This window comes from Canis aureus, chromosome 24, assembly GCF_053574225.1.
Source record: "Canis aureus isolate CA01 chromosome 24, VMU_Caureus_v.1.0, whole genome shotgun sequence".
In the NCBI taxonomy this organism is placed as follows: Eukaryota; Metazoa; Chordata; class Mammalia; order Carnivora; family Canidae; genus Canis; species Canis aureus.
In genome coordinates this window covers 15,696,651-15,711,301 of record NC_135634.1, presented here as the reverse complement: position 1 = coordinate 15,711,301, position 14,651 = coordinate 15,696,651, and the positions used below count along the sequence as shown (strand labels likewise).

The window sequence follows — 14,651 nt, the reverse complement described above, 5'->3', positions numbered from 1 at the left end:
CTCCCTCTGCCTATGTCTCTGCCTCTCTCTCTCTCTCTCTCATGAATAAATAAATAAAATCTTTAAAAAAATTTTTGTAAGATAAATAGTGAAAAAAAATCTAATGGAATTCTCCCTGATGGGTTTTCGACTCGTTTGGGACCTGTGATCCCTTTTTTTCCTTCCTTTTTCTCCTTTTTGGAATGGGACTGCCTATCCTGTGCCTTCCCCACCATTGTATTTTGGAAGCAGAGAATGTGTCTGGTTTCACAGGTTCACAGAGGGAGATTCTGCCCCAGGATGTGTCACATAATAGATCTTACCTGTAGCTGACATAAAGGATTTAGATGACAAGATTGGGGACTTTGAGCTGGAGAGATTTTACGTGAGATTCTTAGAGTTAGCATTGATGCTGACATTGTTAAGACTTTGGGGGATGTGGGATTTGGCCCTGGGGAGGATCACGAATTTTGGAGGACCAGAGCAGTCTGTTATAGGATGAACTGTCTCCCAAACAGATTTGTCAAAGTCCTAACCCTGGGTTTCTATGAATGTGACTTTATTTGGACACAGGGTCTTTCCAGATGTCATCAGGTTAAGATGAGATCATATTGGATTAGGGTGGCCCCTATTCCAAATGACTGGTGTCCTTATCAGAAGACAGATGTTTGCACACAGGCAGACACAGAGGGAAGACGGCCATGTGAGGATGGCGGTACGGCCTGGATGCTTCCACAAGCCAGGGATGCCTGGGTCCACCGGAGCTGGAAGCAGCAAGGTAGAACTGTCCTCAGAGACTTCAGAGGGAGGCTGGTGCTGCTGACACCTTGATTTTAGACTTCTAGCCTCCAGCACCGGCAGACAACACTTTGTGTTGTCTTAAAGTCCCCAGTGTGTATACTTTGTCCCAGGAAACTAGCACAGATCAAGTCTGGCAAATGGTCTCAGAAACAACTAATTGTCAGACTGAATGGTGATTAAAACCTAAGTAGCATGATGAGCAAAGTACCCTGCAGCTTTCTAGGACATCTCGTTGTCACCTGCTTGCAACTTTTATTACCCACTAAATGGAATGAACATTTGAACATTTCCCCTTTCTGTGTCCCAGAGTCGTCAGAAATTCAGGTGAGGGCCAAGTCCTGATACGGCTCCTTCAAGCGCTAGAATGCCATCAGAACACTAGTCCCACAAGGAACATACATGCAAAGATTTCTTCAGATAAGGGAAATGAGAAAAAAATCACAAATAAATTATAATAAATAATGCAAATGTTTTTTAAAGATTTTATTAATTTTTTATGATTTTATTGCATTTTTTAAAAGAAATCTCTGCACCCAATGTGGGGCTCGGACTCAGGACCCCCCAGTCAAGAGTTGCGTGCTCTACCAACTGAGCCAGCCAGGCACCCCCAGATTTTATTTTTAAGTAATCTCTACACCCAACATGGGGCTCAAACTCCCAACCCTGAGATCCAGAGCCACATGCTTTACCGACTGAGCCAGCCAACCACCCCACTGCAAGCATTTTTAAACCTACTCTTGGAAACAACAATGTAAGTCACAAAAAAATCAGCTTTAGGAATAACTTTCCTATTGTTGCCTCTCTACAATTATTACAGTAATGAGAACAATTCATAGAGTGGAATCATCTGAGAACACGTTCACCAAGCCAGCTCGGAGTGGCCAGGGAGGCAGACCCCAACAGGCCTCCCTGTCACTGGCTGCTGAACAGAAGAAAGCCTGTGAAAGTTGTGTCATCATCCTCATCTGCAAATAAGCCATTAAACCTCTCCCCTCCTGTCACCTGCATCCACACCTCGTCTCCCAGCTTCAGCGGTAGCACGATGCCACCCGAGGCCTGGTCCTCAGAGCTCATGTAACTGTCTTTGGTGTGCAGTATTTTCACCCCATTCTTGACCAAAGATACCTGAACATTCCTGGAGAAAACAGTGATGTGGTAGGTGAAGTAATAGACCCCAGCAACGTGGCAAGTGAACTTCCCTGTGGCTACATCATAATGATTAAACTCATTGTACAGGATCTTATCAAATTTAATAGGAACATCTGAAGTAGGAAACTTGCTCAGGACCGTGAGCCCCACGGTGAAAGCACTCTTGGGCAAGACTGGAGTCTCACCAATTTTCCCTTTCTCGCCCCGGTCACCTTTCCAGCCTCTCATTCCCCGGACTCCTGGCTCTCCCTGGGGCCCCAAGGGCCCAGCATCTCCCTTGGGGCCAGGCTTTCCAATGGGGCCCATGGGACCAGGTAGACCCATTGGGCCTGAAGACCCAGTGCTGCCCTTTAGCCCTTCTGGACCACTGGGGCCCACACCACCTTTATCCCCCTTTTGCCCTTGGGGGCCAGTCTCTCCCCTGAGGCCTTTCTCTCCCATGGGACCAACAAGTCCCTTTGGCCCATGTTTCCCTGGGGGTCCTCGTGAGCCTTGATCGCCTTTGATGCCTTTGGCTTCAACTTTTCCATCTGCTCCTGCATGGAAAAAGAAAGAATAAATGAATAAGATAATTTGTGAAACAGCACCTTGTAAAACCAACTTTGACTTTTGCATTATTGAGCATATGGATGGAATAAAGCAATGCCCAGGTTCAGGAGATGCTCAGAGTCTGAACATTGAACATTAATTTACTCCTAAATTGAGTGCACAGTGTACACATGAGCACACGCACACATGCCCACACACGTGTGTGCCTAAGAAACACCTTCTGACCCTACTGTGCTAGTGTTGGGGTTCACATTAGAAATTATAGCTCTTTGCCATCACACTCTCTGACCACTAAACAATGCTGATCCTTGAGAACATGTCTTTGGAATAGGGAAGAACAATCAAAGGCAGATGAGCTCAGGCTGCTTTTAGTTAGCTGACTCTCAGCCCTCGGTCTGTGACATCCCCTAAAAAACTCCTCATGGGAGTGAACACAGAGTATAGTCTTCATATAGTGTGGCAGTCATTGCTCTCTGCTGTCCGCTTGAGGCTGTCCGTTGTACCAACTAGATCACGCTGATGGTCACTGTGCGTACATTCTCCATGCTTTCCAGTGGTTATGAGCACGAAGTCTGGGGTTAAAAGCCAGGGTTCAAGCCTGTCTCCTCCACATAAGCACAATGGGACATTAGGCAAGCTGATTAGCTACCTACACCTCTCTTTCCTCGTCTGTAAAATTGGGATAATAATTACTACCTCGTTTCTAGGCTGTCGTATTGAGTCAATGCGTGAAAAGCACTTAGAACAATCTAGCACAAAATGAACATTTTTTGTGTTTGCTATTGTGACCATTTTGTCTCCCCCTCAGTCACAATGACCTTACCTTCAGGACCCAATTCTATCACCACCTCCTCTATGCAGTGTTGCCAGAAGCACTGAGTCAAAATTTAATGGTACTCCTCAATGTTCATCCACTAAACCAGGCTCAGCAGACTATGGCCCGTGAGCCAAATCCAGCCTCCCATGCATATTTATGGCCCACAAACTAAAAATGGTTTGCATTTTTAAATGTCACAAATAATATTCGGCAATATGTGAAAATTACACAAAATTCAGATTTTAGTTTTCATAGTTTCACTGGAACACAGCCCCACTTAGGTAGCATCTGTGGCTGGTTTCCTCTACAGTTGTGACAGAGACCGTAGAGCATGTGAAGCTGAAATTACTTGTGATCTGGCCCTTTACAGAAAAAGAATCTTGAGCTTCTTAGAGAACAAGAGCCGTGTTGCCCTTATTGCTGGATTGTTCTCAGAGCCTAGCAAAGGACTAGTCCTTGGATATTAAGTCACCAATGACTCAGAATTAGAGCATGGTAAAATGGAGCACAGTTTCTAACCTCGCTCTCCTTTCTCTCCATTCATTCCATCCTTCCCTGGGCCACCAGGATGTCCTGGTTCTCCTAGATAGTAGAGAAGAAAACAGACAAGAGTTAAAATCCCAATTCTGAATTTCCTAGACGTTGGTCTCAGTCAGGGGTGTAGATTGGAGAGTCCTGGGAGTGTGCTTGGCTCTGACACACACATGCCCCTCACAGAAGTGCAGATAGAGGGAGGCAGATGTGAGCGAGCAGCAGGGGTGCTGAGTGGTGTAAAAGAAGCAAATTTTGAAATGAGTTGGGTAGACTTCCTAAGCACCCAGTTCTGGGAAGGCAGGACTGGAGGGAGGGAGTATGTGCACAGATGGTCACAATTACACCCTTCTCTTGTGAGGGGAACTTGTGTAGTGACAGATTGTTGGAGGCATGGAGTGGCTTTCTCGATTCTCCTTTTCTATCACTCTTGCATAGAGTTCACTAACCTCCTATGAAAACAAAGATGACTGGGGTTACCGGGCACTACTTGAGATGGAAGGGAGGATTCTGGAAGGATCTCCAGCACCTTAAAGCGGTGGTAAGTGTTGCTGATCAAGCTGGCATGACAGACCCCATTGGGAACATTGGATGAGTGAGGTTTTGCCTACCACACGAGTTTGGAGCTCAGAACAGGCTACTACCCTGGGCTCCAGCTTCCATGTCCTAAGTCAGCACATCTACAGTCAAAGGTAGTCCTTGCTGTAAGGAAGAAGAATAGAAGCAAAAGATGAGGGCATCATGAAGACACAAGTGTATCCTGTGCATGTATGCACACATATGCACACACAGGTGCACACGCACACACATGCACATGCACTGTGGTCCCAGTGGGAGAGTAGGGGAATGGATTTCATTAAGAGTGAGGCTCTGTCTTTCACTGGGACTGGGCTCCTTACTACCCAGAAATGAGATCGGCCTAACACCAAAAAGTGACACAGATTCACTGGAGATGTTACGCATTGGAGACTCCACAGAGCAGATTTGCAGGGTAGTGGTTGGAGAGATGGTTGGTGACCATCTGCTGCATCCAGCCCACCCCACAACCCCCTTGGGACACCAAATGCCACAAGCAGGGAAACACCTGGACTTTCATTCATCTGTAGTGTAGACTTCCCCTAAGTCTACTTGTTTCTCCAGATCTTAGCAAAGACTTTTTAAAAATCTATATGCCAACAGCATTTGCTGGCAAAGCCTTAATTTTAGTCCATCCTGATGTTGCTTCCTGTGTATTATCTCAATAATTTTTAAAAGATTTTTTTTGAGAGAGAGAGAGAAAGCAAGACAGCACGAGCAGTGGGGGGAGTGGCAGACAGAGAGGGTGAAGCAGACTCCCTGCTGAGCGGGGAACCCAATGCAGGACTCGATCTCAGGACCCTGGGATCATGACCTGAGCTTCATGAAGGCAGATGCTTAACCGACTGAGCCACCCAGGCACCCCTATTTCAACCATTTTTAGTCCAGCCAGAGGAATGTCTAATCCTATGATATAATTATGAAATATCAAAAAGGCTTCTAAATGTTCATCATTAAGCTTAGTGAGGTTTTCATACTATAATGTGTTGTTTAGGAAAAGTAACAGTGGTTTGTGTTCATGTTCCACACAGAGTCCTGGAACGTCTCATTAATGGGAGCGTTTCTATTAATAACTGATACCTCATGGCATAGTTTACACATAGGATGAGGTTCATTTTAATGAGTGTAAATGTAAATTCATAGGGCCAAAGTCTTAAAAGTCTCCAGGTTTCTGTCAGGCTTCCTGTCAGAGCTAACTAGTTCATCATCGTTATATCCCATTCACATACGGTAGAAGAATTCACACTGAGGGATAGATGACAGCTCTGCTATTTTTGTTGGTTCTTTAAAGTTTGCATTGTCAAGTCGACCTTCAGTCTTCAATTCCTCTGCAGAAGGGTTTCAGACACCCGTCTGTTTGTGATGGTTTGATAGGACAATTTGAAAATCCCTTGGCTGGGCACATGTAATCACAGTACGCCACAGCACAGTGATGGACAGTGAGCCTGTGAGAGCTCACACTCCTCCCACAGGACCCACTTCAGGCCTCAAATGGCACATGTCCATCTGCAAAGAGACCAAACAAGGCTATCCAAGCCAAGTCATATATTAAATATTTTTAAAGCTCAATTTTTTTCTTCATCTAAATTATTTTTTAAAATGTCAATAGTAGGGGCGCCTGGATGGCTCAGTCCAGTAAGTGTTTGACTCTTGATTTCAGCACAAGTTGTAATCTCAGGGTCCTGGGATCAAGCCCCATGTTGGGCTCTGCGCTCAGCTCAGCCGGAGTCGGCTTGAGATTCTCTCTCTCTCTCCCACTTCCCTCCCTACCCTGACTCATGCTCACTTGCTCTCTCTCTCAAATAAATCTTTTTTAAAAAGAAATAAAATGTCAATAGTAGTTTTGATTTTTTTTCTCCCTGCACCATGTAGATCAGTCTGCTTATGTCTCAGGTATAAGACCCTATGGTCAGAGCCAGGCTCAAGAACCCTGTTCAAGAACCAGACCCATCAGTAGGTGTTATGGAAACCACTCACATATTCTGACTTTTGCAAATCTCTTTCCCAGAGACTAGATCCTGTCCCCAAATCTTCAAGCCCCAAGGCAGATTCCAGCACAGGACACACACACCCAAGTACAGCTTGTGGCTGTACTATCATCTACTTTTGTATACTCTGTAATTCTGCATCGCCTGCCTCACTGTGTGGCAAGGCATTAACTCTTCCCTGCACTGTAGCTGGGTGCTCTCAGCTAAATATTTAGCAACCAGATTTCTCTATAGGCCCCATGTTCCAAAGACCCATAGTATCTGCCATCTGAGGCAGAAGGATCTACAACATCATATACTTCTGAAGATGGCCTTTAGTAACAGAGGTGATGGCTAACAGTTGTCCCGTCTAGATAAGAACATCCAGGAAAGACCCACCCCGGATGTCCCCCCTCATTGACCCGGAGCAGAGAGGACATGGCGAACCAGGTTATCAAGTGCAAGGCTGCAGTTGCCTGGGAGGCAGGAAAGCCTCTCTCTAAGAAGAGGTAGAGGTGGCACCCCCAAAGGCTCATGAAGTTCAAATTAAGATTATTGCCACTGCAGTTTGCCACACCGATGCCTACACCCTGAGTGGGACTGATCCTGAAGGGAGTTTTCCAGTGATCCTGGGACATGAAGGGGCTGGAATTGTAGAAAGTGTTGGTGAAGGGGTTACGCAGCTGAAGGCAGGTGACACTGTCATCCCACTTTACATCCCACAGTGTGGAGAATACAAATTTTGTCTAAATCCTAAAACAAACTTTTGCCAGAAGATAAGAGTTACACAGGGGAAAGGATTAATGCCAGATGGTACTAGCAGATTTACTTGCAAAGGAAAGACAATTTTACATTATATGGGAACCAGCTCATTTTCTGAATATACAGTTGTGGCCGATATCTCTGTTGCTAAAATTAATCCTTTAGCACCTTTGGATAAAGTCTGCCTTCTCAGTTGTGGCATTTCAACTGGTTATGGTGCTGCTCTGAACACTGCCAAGGTGGAGCCTGGCTCTACTTGTGCCGTCTCTGGCCTAGGAGGAGTTGGATTGGCGACTATCATGGGCTGTAAGGTGGCTGGTCCATCCCGGATCATTGGTGTGGACATCAATAAAGATAAATTCTCAAGGGCCAAAGTTTGGAGCCTCTGAATGTATCAACCCCCAGGACTTCAGTTAACCCAACCAGGAAGTGCTCATTGAAATGACTGACGGGGGAGTGGACTATTCCTTTGACTGTTGGTAACGTGAAAGTCATGAGAGCAGCACTAGAGGCCTGACACAAAGGCTGGGGTGTCAGCGTCATAGTTGGAGTAGGTGCTTCAGGTGAAGAAATCGCCACTCATCCATTTCAGCTGGTAACAGGGCGTGTATGGAAAGGCACCGCCTTTGAAGGATGGAAGAGTGTGGAAAGTGTCCCAAAGTTCGTGTCTGAATATATGTCCAAAAAGAAAGAAGTTGATGAATTTGTGACTCACTGTCTGTCTTTTGACCAAATTAACGAAGCCTTTGACCTGTTGCATGCAGGAAAGAGCATTTGAACTGTTGTAAAGCTTTAAATTCAACAGAGAAAACATGTCCATCCCTGTACCGAAGTCTTGTGGTCCAACTGGAACAGCCAGACAAGCAGGGAGATGCTCTTCCAAGTTCACAGCCTCTTAGACCTTCTCTACTACTACTTCTAGAGTAATCTTCTCTAGGGAATAATATTTTTTGTATAATTCATAAATCTCTAACCAAGGACAAGGCTAATACAGTCATAAATCTGTTTTCTGAACTCTCCTTCACATGAATAATTGCCAACCCATTCAGGAATATTCTAACATAATAAAAGTAATTTCTGCATTAAAAAAAGAACATCCATGAAGGGGGGCCCTGTTGGTCTTGGCCTGCACCACGTACCCCAGAATCTGACCTGGAGCAGGCTCTCCACCACTGCTTTCTGGGCAATGGATGCACAAATGAAGGGGGGAAGCAGGCAGACAATGACTACACTGGTGATGATGAATGAATGAATGATCTAAGAGGAATGGAGGTGTAAATGGAAGGGCACCGGAAGGCCACTAGCTGGCAAGTACCTGCCTCTCCCTTGTCACCCTTTGCTCCATCTCGTCCATCTCTCCCGGGCAAACCATTGTGACCAGGATTCCCAGGGATGCCAGGGTGCCCTTGCCTGCACGTGTCCTGGGACTTCACGTTTCCCATGCAGATTCCAGCGGCAAGCAGGAGCAACCAGATCCTCATGGTTCAGACGGCGCAGCTGAACTGCAAGAGGGAAACACAGACCAGAAGGGGAAGACTTTGTTTCTGGGGTCACAAGACATAGCCTCCATTCCTTGTCATGGGACCCACACCCACCCCTGCTCAGCCTTGGACAGAACAGTCAGGACAGATGGGGGGTGGGGGCAAAGCGGGTAGCCAACAGAGCTGCTTACAGTCAGAAGGCCATTGCTCTTGGAAGGAAACATGTGACTGGGTCCACTCTTGATGGTGAGTGATCAAGAAGGAAGCTAAGTCCCAAGTCAGAAACTTCCATTTATCACTCTACTTTGGGTAAACCGCTTTTCAGAGACAAAGAAGAGATTAATACTTATCTCCCAGGGCTGCTGTAAAAACCACATTTGGTCAATGTGCCTGAAAGCACATTTTCAGTAGAAAAGCAAACAATTCACATTTGATCCAGTGATCCCATTTCTGGATATAGATGCAAGAATCTCAAGTGGAGACTCCAGCAGATACTGGTACACCTATGTTTATGGCAGCCTTAGTCACAGCAGCCTGAAGATGGAAATGACCCACATGTCCACTGACGCATAGATGGTTGAACAAAACGTGGCACGTACATACAATGGAATATGACTCAGCCTTTAAAAAGGGAGGAAATCCTGAAACTTACCACAACATGGATGAACCTTAAAGACTTCATGCTAAGTGAAATGAGCCAGACACAAAAGGACCACTATTGTACAATTCCACTCGCATGAGGTCCCCAGAGTCGTCACCTTACAGGGTTTCTGTAGAATGGGGGTGGCCAGTGGCTGGGACAGTGGGAGTGGGAGCTAGTGGTCAATGGAGACAGTTTGGGAAGATGAAAAATTCCCGGAAGTAGATGGTGGGGACACTGAACAATGTGAATGTACGTAATGCCCTTGAATTGGATACTTAAAAGTGGCCAAAATGGTAAATTGTATGTAATGTATATTTTACCACAATAAAAAGAATAAAATGGAATGAAAAATAGTGAAGGGTTCCAAGCAGTCCTGGTATGATCACATGTATATTCCTTAAGGTTTTGTTTCTACAGGAGAGCACTGCGAAGGGCACACGCACACACAAACACACACATGGGGCACACAGTTTGTAAAGTAGACTTTCAAGTCCCCTCTCAAGTTCTTGGTCTGCTTTCCAGCCCCATGAGTGAAGGCAATGCTGGATGATGAGGTTTGCAATCAGATCTGAAGGAGCAGAGCAGCTAATTAGGTCAAGTGCTCTAGACAAAGAGAACACACGGGTAAGACCCTAGGGCAGTGTGCACACGAGACTCATGGGACTTTCTTGACTACATTGAGTCACCCCAGGAAGGGCCACCGCGTCCCTCTCTCTTGTGGCGCCGTAATTGGGGGTTACATGTGTTTATGTCCCTGGATGGCTAAAAGTCTGACTCTTCATCTGACTGTATTTTCCTCCTTATTGTATTCTTAGTACTCAGTATTAAGCCTGGAACAGAGTGTTGAATAAATATGTGTTAAATGAGATGAATGTGTGGTGGCAGGTATCTTAGAATGTTAAAAAAAATAACATGAGGCTAGTGAAACATGTCACAACCCAGTGTCTCATACAATGCTGAGGACAACAGACGTCTGCACAGCCCTTTGGAAAGTTAAAGAGAAAAGGCGTCTTAAACCCAGTGATCTCATCCCGAAAATTCTTCTTAATAATCCCAAATTTGTGTGCCAAAGGTATTAACCACAGCATTATCATAATAGTGAAAAAGTGCGTATTACATAATGTACAACAATAAGCGGTTCAAAAGTAGATTATGTAATCACTTAAATAATTATGTAGGTCACATAGAAATATGTAAAAGGTATATGTTGTGTTGAATCTGTAAAAAGTAGACTAAAATGTGCACATCTTGAATGTGCCTGTCATTATGGATGCATAGTGCCAAAAGCTAGAAGCAAGTATATCCAAGTGACTTGGTTGCTTTAGAATGATGGAATGATGGGAGTTTTTCCTTTTTAAAAAATGCTTTTCTTGGGATCCCTGGGTGGCGCAGCAGTTTGGCGCCTGCCTTTGGCCCAGGGCACGATCCTGGAGACCCGGGATCGAATCCCACGTCGGGCTCCCGGTGCATGGAGCCTGCTTCTCCCTCTGCCTATGTCTCTGCCTCTCTCTCTCTGTGACTATCATAAATAAATTAAAAAAAAATCAGTCATAAAAAAAATGCTTTTCTTTACAGTGTCTATTACAGTATTTGTAGATATGTATTTTTTTTTAAGGTATGTATTTTTTAAACCTGGCCGACTTGTCACCCAAAGGATTAGATCGCCATCTTATGGAAGCTTCTAAATATCACATGGTCCAGTCGGATGCAAATAAAATATTTTTGGAAAAGGAAATACAGATGTTTCCCTTTGAAGTCACAGACTTACACCATTTCAGGAAATTGAGTTGTTTTCTTAGAGCCAAATTCCATAAATAATCTACATCATCCTCTTTTGTTTAACTCAGAAGTGACTAGTAGTAGTCAAATCTAAATGGCATAGACCAACCTCTGAGAGGTTTAGATCTTTCCGTTTTAATTTTTTTAATGTGTATTACAATTTATCCAATAACACAAAGATCACAGGATCATAAAGGTGTCAAATTAGGATGAACTCCCTTCTGCCCTCCAGCTAGATAAGAACTAAGATCGAAGCAAGCATGTGTCCTTCCATAATTTCTTTCTCTAGTTTAGTGTCCTTGCATATCCTTCATGCCTAGCACATAGACAACCTTTAACAAATGATTTTGAATCACCGAATATGCTTTGCTCCCAAATAAGTAGTGAAATAAGTTGTGGCACTGTCTCGAATAAGAAAATTAAGAAGAGGGACATGAGGGTTTGCACAGGGAATGCATATAGTAAACATATGAATATGTTATTTATAAAAATTAAAAGTTACATTTGTGGTCTCACAAAGCCATGGACTGGTTCCTCAGTTCACTAGTTTCATGGCTCATTAGTTGATACACTCAACTCTTCGTTCCTATGTCTGGTGTTTCTCCAGAATGCACAGGAGCTAGGAACTCCCATCTCCCATCCTTCCCTCCTCCCTCCTCTCTTCACTGGATCACCGCCACCCCCCGATCTGTCGTCCACACTGCACCTAGGCTGGGGGTCACTTATGAGGTGCCACCCTAGACTTAAAGCATTTTGAGGATAGCAGCTGCATCTTTTCACTCACTTATTTTCAGTGCGTCACAGGCAAATATTTGTTGAATGATTTAAAAAGAGAAAAAGAACTTTTGATAGAAATATCCTGGCTCCAGGATATTTCCAAAAGTGTGCAAAGCATCACGTTGGGGATGTGACTGGGTATTAATTTTAATCCATGTCAATGTTTTTGGTGGGGATTACTAGTTTCTTTATCACCTCCTCTCTTTGCTCCCAGGATTAGAAATTTTAGGTGGCAGGTGGCTGCCCACAGTGGACACTTCCCAGTCTCCCTTGCAGCAGCCCATATAATACAATGAAACTAGATTCTGGCCAGTGGGAAGTGAACAAGAGGGATCTGTGCAAGGACCACAGCCTCGAAGGGAAGGGCTGTACTCTCCCTGGGCACCTTCCCTTCCTGTGGCTGGAGTGAGCATGGCTGAGACATCTAGGACTCCTTGAAGGTGAGCAACACTTTGGGGATAGAAAAATTCTGGTCTCTGATGCCAGCACAGATTAGACCTGCCCATCAGCCCATCCCTGACATGAGAGAGAAGTATAGGGGCACCTCGGTAGCTCAGTCGGTTAAGTGTCTGCCTTCAGCTCAGGTCGTGATCCCAGGGTCCTGGGATCGAGCCCCAAGTCCAGCTTCCTGCTCACCTGGGGGAGCCTGCTTCTCCTGTCCCTCTGCCATTCCCTCTGCTTGTGCATTCTCTCTCTCTCTCTCTCTCAAGTAAATAAATAAAGTCATAAAAAAGAGAGAGAGAGGGAAGTCTGCTACAAACGTGTTTATTTGGGGTCTCTTTTCCCTACTACTAAGCCCACGTCTTGATTAACACAAGGCTTCTGTGTCAAAGGGGTGAGCGCTCATCCAAAGTGAGAGAGGTTTGTGACACATAGTCAGCCCAACTGTCAGAGTTGCCGAGTCCTCCCTGGATATTAAAAAACTGAAAATATCACTGCCTCAGACAGATCCATCTAAGCCTGTGAATCAGAGAGAATAGATGCAATCCCTCTGCTAAACGTCAAGTTCCCGAGGTGAAGGACCCTGGCCTTCTGCTGTGATCTCATAAACCAGACACACTGGCACATCAGGAGCAGAGGCACAAGACTGCAAGGGGCTTTGGAGTTACTGTTTTATAGGACCCCCCACCCACCCAGACACACACAATAGGTCCTGACTCAGTTAACTTCCGATTTCTGGGTTGTTTCTCCTATGTTGACCTGTATTTCTCCTTCACTAAATTTCTTGATAAAAGGTTACCTAATTGTTTTTAAAGATTTTATTTATTTATTCATGAGAGACACAGAGAGGCAGAGACACAGGCAGAGGGAGAAGCAGGCTCCCTGCGGGGAGCCCGATGTGGGACTCCATCCCAGGACCTCAGGATCCCAACCTGAGCCGAAGGCAGATGCTTGACCGCTGAGCCCCCAGGCGTCCCTTGAGGTCACCTAATTTAATACAAGACCTGCCAGAGGCCAGCTGAGCAATCTGTGATGGATCTCCCAGCCTCTGAGCCTCTGCTTCAGTGCATCAAACTCAAAGGATGAAAAAACCCTTAACATCCCTCCCAGATTCAACAGTTTAAGAATATAAAAATCAAGACTTTTCCTCATTAAATACATTTTCTTCCACATGTCCCATACACTGTACACGTCACGTATTTCTTCTTCAACATATGTGGAGGGGCTTGTTTCTAAGCTACACCATGTAAATCAGTATAGCCATAAATATAAAAATGTACACACTGAAATTTGTGCCAGATAATCGGCGGGCTTCTCTAGAAAGCTCTCTAGGAAAGTCTGCTCTTCTTACAATTTGTTCTATAGCGTCATCCCTCCTCCCAGCCAGACTGCAATGTTCTGGCAGAAGAACTTCAAAATCTGCTCTTCTCTCCTGTCCACTCTCTTCCTCAAGAATGAATTGTGAGACCAGCTTGTTCCTTTCCCCACCCAAACTCTGTAGACTCTGCCTATTTTGCAAATAATTAAGCAGGGTCATCGCACACCAAGAACATACGAGCTGTTTTAGGACTCCGATGCCTTAGGTTGAACGTAAATAAATCGTTTCCTAATGCACTTACCTGACCCCCAGGGCTGCAGGCTGCACCCAGGTGCCGCACACACCAGGAATCAAGGGCTAACTAAATAAAATCATGCCTTCCTGCCGTACAATTCCCTAGTGGGCCTGTCTGCAAAACAGCAGGAAGGGGAGGGAGCGGAGTAAGGCACAAGATGTCTTGGAAGAGCTTCAAAAATTGCAGCCACACAGGAGTCAGGTAGCATCTTCTCCCAGGACCAGTGCAGAAAACTTAGCTCCTTACCCCCTTCCCTGTCCTTGTGACTAAAGGGACAGAAATCAGGTACACTCTCCAAGGAATCTGCACAGCCGGCGTCTTTCCGTAAAGTGATGCTCACGCCTTTGCTGGAGCAGCTTCCCTGCTGACCTTGGGTGAATTATGGGCCAACAGGACTAAACCGAAGTCGAACAGATTATTTGAATTCCAGACCGTTGGAACCGGCATCGTTTAACTAGATGTCTCAGGCTTCTGAGTAGGTCCTTTGATCTTAGACACTGTGTACGTTAGAATGTCATGCTGTTCTCATCACACTCACACACACACACACACACACACACCACCTGCCACTGAGAGAAACATGGTGCGACTATTTCTTCGATGCTATGTAATCATTCATTTTTAATTTTTCCCAATCAGAGTCTATGAACATGGGTCTCTAACCTGAAAATAGCATCAGGAGGACAGACTCCTCAACGCTGGTTTTCCGAGGTGCTGAGAACCGACTCGGAGAACCTAGGTGGCCTGCAGAGGCCACACGGAGAATGGGGAACGCGGGCGGAGGGC

At 45.3% G+C, this 14,651-nt stretch overlaps 1 protein-coding gene and 1 pseudogene across 1 annotated transcript; one reads left to right on the top strand and one right to left on the bottom strand.

The window, feature by feature from the left end:
* Positions 1 to 1,290: 1,290 nt before the first annotated feature.
* LOC144295829 (complement C1q and tumor necrosis factor-related protein 9A) lies at positions 1,291 to 13,941 on the bottom strand. Its single transcript, XM_077868384.1, has 4 exons — positions 13,872 to 13,941; positions 8,447 to 8,633; positions 3,815 to 3,877; positions 1,291 to 2,465 (listed from the first exon to the last, which is right to left on the bottom strand). The coding sequence occupies exons 2-4, from the start codon at positions 8,610 to 8,612 to the stop codon at positions 1,693 to 1,695; spliced, it is 1,002 nt and encodes a 333-aa protein (XP_077724510.1). The 5' UTR covers positions 8,613 to 8,633; positions 13,872 to 13,941; the 3' UTR covers positions 1,291 to 1,692.
* Positions 6,808 to 7,927, top strand: LOC144295828 (alcohol dehydrogenase class-3 pseudogene; annotated as a pseudogene).
* Positions 13,942 to 14,651: the final 710 nt, after the last annotated feature.

Bases quoted from the DNA above. Each gene is read 5' to 3' on its own strand.
- LOC144295829 (XM_077868384.1), bottom strand. From the start codon at position 8,612: ATGAGGATCTGGTTGCTCCTGCTTGCCGCTGGAATCTGCATGGGAAAC. The intron at 3,878-8,446 runs GTACTTGCCAGC...TCTACTATCTAG, and splicing joins GGGTGACAAGGGAGAGGCAG to GAGAACCAGGACATCCTGGT. The intron at 2,466-3,814 runs GTTAGAAACTGT...TTTTCCATGCAG, and splicing joins TGGAGAGAAAGGAGAGCGAG to GAGCAGATGGAAAAGTTGAA.